The sequence below is a fragment of the Olea europaea genome, chromosome 18, assembly GCF_002742605.1.
Source record: "Olea europaea var. sylvestris chromosome 18, O_europaea_v1, whole genome shotgun sequence".
Classification (NCBI taxonomy): Eukaryota; Viridiplantae; Streptophyta; class Magnoliopsida; order Lamiales; family Oleaceae; genus Olea; species Olea europaea.
The window spans coordinates 15701082-15711224 of record NC_036254.1 but is presented as its reverse complement, the minus strand read 5'-3'; the positions used below and the strand labels follow the sequence as shown (position 1 = coordinate 15711224).

Below are 10143 nucleotides of genomic sequence, written 5' to 3'. Positions count from 1 at the left end.
CAAAATTTCTTAAGTAATCGAGCCTCCTCCCCGTGTAAAGATGGATCCAAAGGCGAATGTTGAATCAAATACTGAATATGTTCTAGATTAGATCGAGCTTGAGTTACTTTCGTAGGTAGATGTGAAAAATGCTCTTTATTAAAATCTTTCAAGGCAAGCTTTTTCTTCAACTTCGAACATAGAGAAAACATAAGAGTTCCCACGACCATTTCACCCCAAACCCGAGCCACCAAAGAAAAAAAATCCGGGTGATCCATCCAATAATCAAAGAAGCAAAATGGAATCTTCCTACGTGGTAACTCTACAAGTTTCACAACCATAGGAGAATGATCCGACACACCAACAGTAAGAAAGGTAGTTGCTGAGCCCTGAAACTCATCCTCCCATTTCGAATTCACCAATACACGATCTAGTTTCTTTAGAATAGGATCAGATAAATGCTTATTAGACCACGTATATAAATAGCCATCAAACTTCAAATCATCCAAACCCACTGTTGCATGAAATTTCCAAGATCATCTTGCCATGCAAGCCAAGAAGAAGAACCACCTTCCACTTCTAAACGAGAGAGAACATAATTGAAGTCCCCCATAATCACCCATGCTAAGTAAATAAAACCTCCATGCCTAGCTACCAAATCAGCCCATAGATCAACATGCTTAACTGAGGTATTATCCCCATATACCACTGACACCACACAACTCCATTTATCATTACATGCATTAACACGAACATGGATAGCTTGAGCAGAACAACCCACCAGCAATACATCTATATCATTTGGATTCCAACATACCCTAATTCTGCTGAGCGGAGAACAATTATAATTCGTAAGGACACTCCAAGACTTGAAGATGACATTCATCACCTTATTTTGATTCTTTTCCTTAACTTTAGTTTCCACTAACCCATACAAAGAAAGCCTATTGGAAGCAATGAGGTTCTTTACTTCAGATTGTTTGAGGGGGGTCATTTAACCCTCTCATATTCCAGCATCTAAAAAACATGATTAAAGTCAAGGAGAGAATCACAACCTCAAAATGGCTAACGCCATCTACCTTCCCTAGGGTAGTGATGCTTCTTGCCCTTTTTATACTTGTCCATCAATCCATTCTTCTTTTTCTGAAGTGAACCTCTAGCTTTTGTTGCCAACATGTTAGACTGAGGGATAGATGTATCACTATCATCTTCACCTAGAATGGCAAGTGGAATTGGAGAAACTTCTCCTTCTTCCCCAATTTTAGTATTCTCATTAGGCACATTCGAGACCACCAGTTGCAAATCAGGATTACTAGGTGAAGATGACTTGTCAATTTCTCCATGACTCACCTTACCAACCACCAAATGCTTTCCAAGATCCCTATGCGAAGGTTGCAGATCAACCTCTTCCTGTACCTCCATAGAATTATCCGTCAAAGTATGAATGTCATCTTCTTGAATAGGCATAGCAACACCAGAATCAACACTACCTGAAGATTTCCTCTTATGTGAGACATGGGTCCATTCATCTTCAATAAGTGGTTTCTCATTAGCTACATCACTCGAGCTAGGCTTATCCTTAGCGACCCAAACGAGCTTACCCTTACTCTCACTAGGCTTAATTTGAGAAGAGCAATTGTGGCCAAATACCCCACATTTCGAACATTTAATGGGGACCCATTCAAACTCAGCACAAATAGTTAACCAATCCCCATTCGCACAACTAAAATCAAAATCCTCCACTAACTCTTCCAAAGCATTTATCTTAACACAAACACGTGCATAGCTAAGACGTTTACTTGTAAGAGTGACCACATCTGTCCGTAGAGGACGTCCCACAGCACTAGCTATATGAGTTAATCCCTTTGCTATCCAATACTGAAAAGGAATATTATAAAGCTTCACCCAAATAGGAATGCATTGTAAATTCTCCTTGGCCAGAGTCATATTTTGTTTCTAACGATTCAAAATAAGTGGCCTATTAGCCATATTCCAAGGCTCTCCTTCAAGAACTAAAAGAGCTTGGTGGAGAGAATCAAATTTGAAGAAATAGAACCCAGCATCTGAGGATAGAACTTCTTTAAGGCCAAATCTGTCCCACAATTTATGAGCAATGGAATTCACTACAGGAAAAGCTAATTTCTTTCCAACAAATGAACCAACCAAGGTCGACATCCACATTTCACATCCTGAGACAGCCACCTCTATAGGAGGAACCACCTTAACTCGACCATTATCACACTGAGGCTTACTAAAATTTAATTCCAAAGAACATTAATCTAAATCCAAATCATTTACTAGAGACCCATTTAACACCTTAGCATACGTTCTTGGCTTCAATTGTCCCAATTCACCCTCAATTGCATGATTGGGGGTTGAATTATTTAATTGTAAAACATTAAGATCACCAATTGAATTAGATTTTGCACACAATCCCGTCTGTAAGGTGCCTGCTGAACATTTAAATTTGGCATGATTTTGTTGACAAATCTCCATGGGAACTGCTGGCTAGGGGAGGAGAGATATATGGTGGGTGATTTGAAGTGTGGGTGTGGCCGGAAAGAAGGGAGTTGCTTGGAAGGTTGATCACGGGTTGGAGAGGATCGGTGGAGGCCGTGGCTAATTTGGGTGGCCTAAGGCAAGGTAGGTTGGGGGATTGTGAGGAAGGGGTCTTGCCGACGCTTGTGGCGGCGCCCGACGGCTTGGGATGTGGGTGGGAAGGTTGTGTGGTGATAAGGACTAAAGGGTTTTTGGAGAATAGGGCTGTTTCCGGTGGATTTGTGAGAAGATGATGGACAGAGGTTGTAGAGGGCGGTGAGAGGCTACCGGTGGTGGGTGAGTCCGATGGCTTAGGTGGATGGTGGTGGTGGTTGTTAGTTGTAGTAGGCGACGGCTCACCCATGGGGTGGAGAGAAAAGGGTTTTTGACTCGTTAAATCCTAAAATTATTGTTAGGGTGAAGACGGCAAAAGCTCAACGTTCCGACAACAACAAACTAGGGAGTCAGCAACCTGGGTGCTATTATGTTGTACTCGCAACCTGTGAAGTAGCGCCCATTGTTGCTTCGCCTATGTGTCATCTTTTCGACGATGGCGTCTAAACCATCAGTCCATCCATCTCCAACCCAATTTTCAACCAAGTAAATTAATTTTCGTTTAAAAAAATAGATTTTTTTAAACATGAAAATACTTTTTCTAAATTACTAGATTCAAGAAAAATAATAACAATCAACTTTTGATTGTTCTAACATGCAAAATAATTTCTAATAAGCATAAAAATAGGCTTTGATATCACTATTAAAAATTTATTTAATCAGCACTAAAATAATTTCAATTTCTACCGCAAATATGTTTTGTATATAGATAGAAACTATGATAAAAATTATACTTTTAATTAATTCGGTAAAGAACAATCAGTTATTCAATTGTCCAGGCTTTGATAAAAATCCACACAGTGAATTAAAATGAAAGAATTAGGATTTTTTCTTTCCTTATGCTAGCAAGTTTATAAATGTTTATTATGATTTCTCAAATCCTAATATCTTAATAATAGAAACTTAGGTGAGTTTGGCTCATCACTTAAACTTAACCCGATCCAATTTTAATTAATCTAATAAATTAAACTTGATCCATGAATTAAATAATTTGGTTCATTAATAAGCAAACACATTAATTAATTGTACAAATGTCCAATACCTGTCAATTAATTAATTAGCAACATCATTCTTTTAGTTATCCTTTTGAGCCCCTTTTTGGCTCCATTAAAATTATAGTTCATTTTTATCACTCTTTTTATCAATCATGCATTCTTTAATAATGTAATATTACATGTAATTCTAAAACTTTTTCTTCCTTTTTGATCATGCATTCTTTAAAAACCACTACAACCATTAAAATTTTAAATAATGGTGGTCAAACAGGAGCTAAATGTCACCACCTTTTAACTTGTAAGATCAACTACTCACTTTACAAATGAGAATTGCTACACATTTTGATCTATCCATAATAAAGGTATCTGTATTTTGTTATTACTTACGACCATGAATAATTTAAGATTCAGTTATATGTAATTTGTTTCTCATTACCACAACTTCTTGTAACTAACCAGTTACCAAAACTTGAATTTACGGATTCTATTAATTCAATTTATTAGAATAATAATTTAATCAATTAAATAATATATCTATCATAAATAAAAGGCGTTGAACAAATTTAGAAGTGCATATGTTCAAAATCGGTTGGACATAGGCACAATACTTTATTTCTTGTCATTATCAATTAGCTGTAGAATTAGAAACATCATTCTTTTATAATTCATTTTTGTCTCTCTTCTTATCAAGCATACTTTCTCCAATAAAATAATATTATATGTAATTGTAAGACTTTTTCTTCATTTTTGATCACTTATTCTTTGAAAACCACTACAACCATTGAAATTTCAAATAATGGTGGCCAAATGGGAGATAAATGTCACTACCTTTTTAACTTATAAGATCAACTATTCACTTCATAAATGAGAATTGCTACACGTTCTGATTTATCAGTAATAGCAGTATCCGTATCTTACTATTACTTACGACTATAAATAATTTAAGATTCAGTCATATATAATTTATTTCTCACTACCACAACTTCTTGTGACTAACAAGTTACCAAAACTTGAATTTACGAACTCTATTAATTCAATTTATTAGAATAATAATTTAATCAATTAAATAATAGATTTGTCATAAATAAAAAGCGTTGAACATATGTAAAATGTATATGTTCAAAATTGATTGGATCTAGGCATAATGCTTATATTTTTTGTCATTATCAATTAGCTGTAGAATTAGAATTCATTGGATTGTCTTTTCGGTGAATATATTGCCTCTTCAATATTGATAGCGGACACGATGTTGTCTTTAGAAGAAAAGAACCATTATTGATGGGGGCATATTTTGGTAGAGTTTTAGATTTATCAATTTTTTTGCCGAGTGAATCTACCTAAGAAACGATTTGGAGAGTTAGGCGTAATGCAATACAACTTTTTACGACGTTAAAAGCCCAATATGGTTAAAACTTCAAATAAAGAAGTTACAATTGTATATTCTTGTTTAACTCATAGTCTCATATATAATCGAATCTAAACCTATCATATGTTTATTAATTATAGAATATAGCTGTCTTATAATAGGGATGAACACGATTCAATTTGCACGGTTTGAAACAAATTTTCAAATCAAACCATTTAAAATGGTTTGAAATTTTTCAAAACCAAACAAATCATTCCAAACCCTTTTTTTTTTGGTTGGATTCAAAACCACAGTTTAACCAAAAAAAAAATAATAATATATCAAATAAGTTAAATCATAAATATAAGTCTAAAATTTCATGTTAAAACATAAATTGTATTATTAAAAAAATTACAAATCAATGTTATATAATTATAACCATTATAATGCAACAACATGATATAAATATTTTAAACTCTTAGTCGACGCTACGACGTCCTTATTCAAGTGTAATACATGATTCATTTTTTTGCATAAATATAAGAATATAGTACATGAATTCATTGATTATAGTTAAATGATATAAAATAATTAATAAAAGAAAATGAATAAAAAAATTCAAATACAATAGTACCTAGCTACTATGACTTTTTGTGAATCATTCAAAACTTCTACTTCATCTAAATATTAGCGAATTACTTTAAGGGTGATCGAAAAACCAACAATTATTAGAACAGAACAACATAACTACCAATAAAAATATAAAAACAATTACCAAAAAATAAAAGAATTTTGGTAATCTGACTTGAATTTGAACAAAATTTGAGAAAATTATTAGAAGGAAATGAAATGTGCACATTTTAATTAAAATCTAGATTTTACTGTCTGATTAATTATAATGGAGAATCGATGAATGTGGTTTAATATTAATTGTTCAACACTTTACCCAATTTGACGGTTTTACATTCACAGTTGTGATGACTCATGAATATTCAATTCAAAAACAAAATGTTGATGGATTCACGTGGAACCAAACCAACGGTTTCGAGAAAACGGTTTTGGTTCGATTTTCCGGTTTGACGATTTCGTTGTTTAGCCATATCTTATATTATAGCTAAGTATAGAAATCCATAAAGTTCAGTTTATATCCATTAATCAAATTTGATTTAAATTTGGAGGACTATCCCAATTATCAATCTCTACTTAAACGTCTCTAGTTATAGTAGGTCCTAAAGATAGTTTTGCACATGATGAACTTGTTGCCCCTTTTAGAGTTGATTGACCATGTAGTACCCCAAATTTTTATATAGGCGATGGTACATGTATGTCGCAGTGTCCATTTAGGTGTCCACCTCCCTTACATGGAGGGGAATCCACACACCCAGGTGGACACCGCCTGAAGTACATGTAGCATTTTTTATGAGTGGCTTATATGTAAAGCTTGAGAACTTGAGAGCTAAATTTCAATTATTGAGGGACCAAAGTGAAAATGCCGGAAAAATGAGACTTTAGCTTATTTCAATTCTTTGTTTGTACAGAGTACCCCCTGTGACGAGATTTTTAGCACAAAAGGGAATGCAGGAAAGTCCAAAACCAAGTAAGCCCGAAATTGTGAGTACACGGGCTATTAGTACATATTCTTTGGTAGTGATATAGTATATCTAAATCTAAATTGATCTACAATTTTAAAGTTAGTTATCTCTAGCAAATAATTCAATAGAAAGATCTAACGTGATATTGAGTGAACGAAGGATAAAAGTTTATGTAAACACTTGATTTGATCACTCCTTCTGGGTCTCCATTCCATTTAAAATATCGTTGACGCATTTATCTCAGATGGAGTATCTGTGATGCTCCTTCTCTCATTTTCCTCAGGCATTACGTATTAACTAATATGCTTTATCAAAGCTAGAATTGTCTTCTGTCTTTTTCGCTTAGTGTTACCAAATGGGGAGATGGTGGGAAGGAAATTTGTGTTCTTGCAAACTATGATGGGCTATCTGATAAATTGATGTGGTAAAAAATCTTCCTTCATGTAGCTCGTTTAAAATCTTGTAATGTCTGGATAGGAATTTTTATACGATGTGTTTATTGCATATCTATATCAGATTTCTTTATCAATGAGAAATATGAAATCACTTGTTATATTGGTAGCTTGATGTGCTAATATTATTCATGCATCTTACTTGATGACGTGGCAATGTAAATTATCTTGTCAATGTTTTCACATGATGGGACATGTTCGAGAGAAAATATGATAATAAATGCATTATCTCTAATACCTTAAGTTTTAAGACATGGTGATTCAATAATATGAATTATTGTGTGAAATTCTGTCATTAGAGAATAAAACATACAGAAAAATAGAAATCTATAGCTATTGGCAATGTCCTATGCATAAATAGTCTAAGTTTCATGTCCTAAATCCAATCAATTTTGAACGTAAGCACTTTTAATATTATTGAGCATTTTGTTTATGATAAGGTCCATAATTTATTTGAATTATTATTCTAATAAATTAAACCATAGAGTCCATAGATTCAAAATTTAGTAATTTGTTAATCACGATGAGATGTGAATATTAGACACAAATTAAATATGATTTGATTATAAATAATCCACATAAGAAATAACGAGATACGAATATCATTATTATGGATAGACCTTCATATGTGACATTTCTTTTGTGAAGTAAGTAGCTCTTCTCATAAGCTAAAGTGTAGTACACTTAAATGAACGCGTGAATAGAACAAAATAGTGGAAACTCGCAAAAGAGATTTTACATGAATAACTATTTGAGTATTAGTGGTTAATATCTAACGTTCAATAGTGAAATTGGTCCATCGATTGAGGTAATCATAGTGCTTTATTTGGGGACTATCATAGTTCAGTAATGTTAGCGTTGCTTTGCCGAGAGTCGCTCATACGAAATTATTCGAATACGTCAAGAATCATTTGAGGGTTGTGAATGATCAATATAGGATTCGTCATCTTAGAAAGTAAGATATTTGATCTCTATTTTATTCAATTAAGTTGATAATGAAATCTTTAGTCAAGGTATATTCACAAGTCAAAAAGAGTTTTCAACTTACATTGACTTAATAGTGAAATGAAAGATATGATCGATAATTGAGATTGACACAATTTATATCTTGTAATTGATCAGATCATATCTACGAATGAATTATAGTTTCACGGTAAATGAATAAGTTTGATTGTCATACCATATGATATTTTTCGTCACATGTGTTACCTTGACACATTACTTGATATCAATCCCAGGACGAGAATGTGAATTAATTAATTTAGGCAAAATAATGATAAACTGAAATGGTATTTTAGTTTATCGTATTTTGATGAGATAAAATAATAGTTCACATCATTAAGTATTGAAATCGGAAACCTAATAAGTCAAACACAAATGAGAGTAAAAAGAGAGAAGGAAAAGAAAATTATTTCTTCCTATCACAAGAAAAGAGAAATCATAATCCTCTCATTCTTATTCTCTGTGTAGATTTTTATTGAATGCTAGACAATTGGATAAATGTAGATAATAGATAGTCGTTCGTGTTCCAAGATTATATAAATAGTCTTATTACATTTTTTGTCTAAACACAAAGCAAATTTGTGGTAGGAATTGTAATTCTTTTATTTTCTTCTGTACATGATTAAGTACTCCATTAGCCCCCAATTATATAGGTTGAGTTTCATTTTTTTTTTTCTTTCTTCTGGTCCAAAATATATAGGCTTGTTTTCTAATTTAGAATATTTTGTTTTGTTCATTTACCAGTATACCGTTATTCAATTTTTTCCCACTTAATATGACTTTTTCTTGAAATCATTTAAATACAAACATTTTCCACTTCTTGGAAACATGGAACAACCCTCATTTCTTCTTCTTCAAATTCTTTACTAATTCTAACAACAATTTACCACACATATTGAAAATTAAATAGAGGTAAACTTGGAAAAGTCTTGGTAAAACTAATTTTTTAATGACATTAAAGAAGGTTTCTTAATCCATGTAAAAAACGAAATAAGCTTATATAATTGGGATGGAGGTGCAAAATTTTTACATATAAAATTGATCAGGGAACAACTGGAGTCAACTCAGTTTGGCTTGCATCATGCGTAACATTCTTCCTGTTGCCGTTGTGTTTGATCTCACCGTAGAAATAGGAAATAAAACCCCAAAGTGAGAGGAAAAGAGAAATGCCCTTTTCTGCTTGAAACCTTTCATGGTAAAAAATAACTGCTAATACTTTTGTGACGGGTAATGGAGCAGCTATGACGATGCCCGATAGAAGAGATGAAGAGCAGAAAATGACTCCAATTGACCCCAAAGGGGGATTGTTGGAAAAATTGGTTGTAATTAGTTGGTTTGACCAACTTTTGACCAATTAATTTAGTGGGTCCCGTTAATTGAAAATAAGATTTCTTTGGCCGAATGTGTTCTACTCCATGAGTAGATTAATATGGTATATTTATTTTCTCAAAACCAATTTAGGATGAATGAGAAATTAAGGCCAAAAGATGCCCACTTGATATTGAAATAAAATAGGTGGGAAATTGAAAAATACCAATCCCACATAGGAAAACTAGAAGAATATAAACCACCTTATATAGCTCAAGTTTGGGACTTGGGTTTGGGCCCCAAGGGGTACCAATAGTCTTTGAGGGGGAGAGAACCTATAAGCCAAAGCCCACACGCACACGCCACCGCCACCGTCCATCCGACCAGCCGGCTCGGCACGGCACGGTCACGGGTCGTGGGCTTGGGCCAAGCTGTTATAATAATAATAATATATTTTATGTTATTAATTTTTTTTCCTTCCCCGAATTTTCTGTGTGTGACACGTGGTACGGTGCTTCTAGAATTTAGCCGGCCGACTGTCCAAAGTGGCGGTTGACTGTCCAAACAGTTTGTATCTTTTGGACACAACTGTAATTTTTTTCCTTCCCCGAATTTTCTGTGTGTGACACGTGGTACGGTGCTTCTAGAATTTAGCCGGTCGACTGTCCAAAGTGGCGGTTGACTGTCCAAATAGTTTGTATCTTTTGGATACAACTTTTTGACAGTTGTGTCTGTTGGGACACAATCTTTCAACATCTATAAATAGGCCCCCATACCCCGGTTTTTATTCATTCCAAAAATCAGAATTGATTTTTACT

The 10143-nt window shown here is 33.7% G+C and overlaps 1 protein-coding gene across 1 annotated transcript in view; it reads right to left on the bottom strand.

Moving 5' to 3' along the window:
- Nucleotides 1–982: 982 nt before the first annotated feature.
- The window catches only part of LOC111366796 (purine permease 3-like), a 29957-nt gene continuing 20796 nt past the window's right edge, over nt 983–10143 (bottom strand). Inside the window, exons 3-5 of the mRNA XM_022987491.1 lie at nt 9108–9316; nt 1059–1329; nt 983–996 (exon numbers count right to left, since the gene is read on the bottom strand). Of these exons, the coding sequence (XP_022843259.1) occupies nt 983–996; nt 1059–1329; nt 9108–9316 (494 nt within the window). The remainder of the gene's footprint in view (nt 997–1058; nt 1330–9107; nt 9317–10143) is intronic.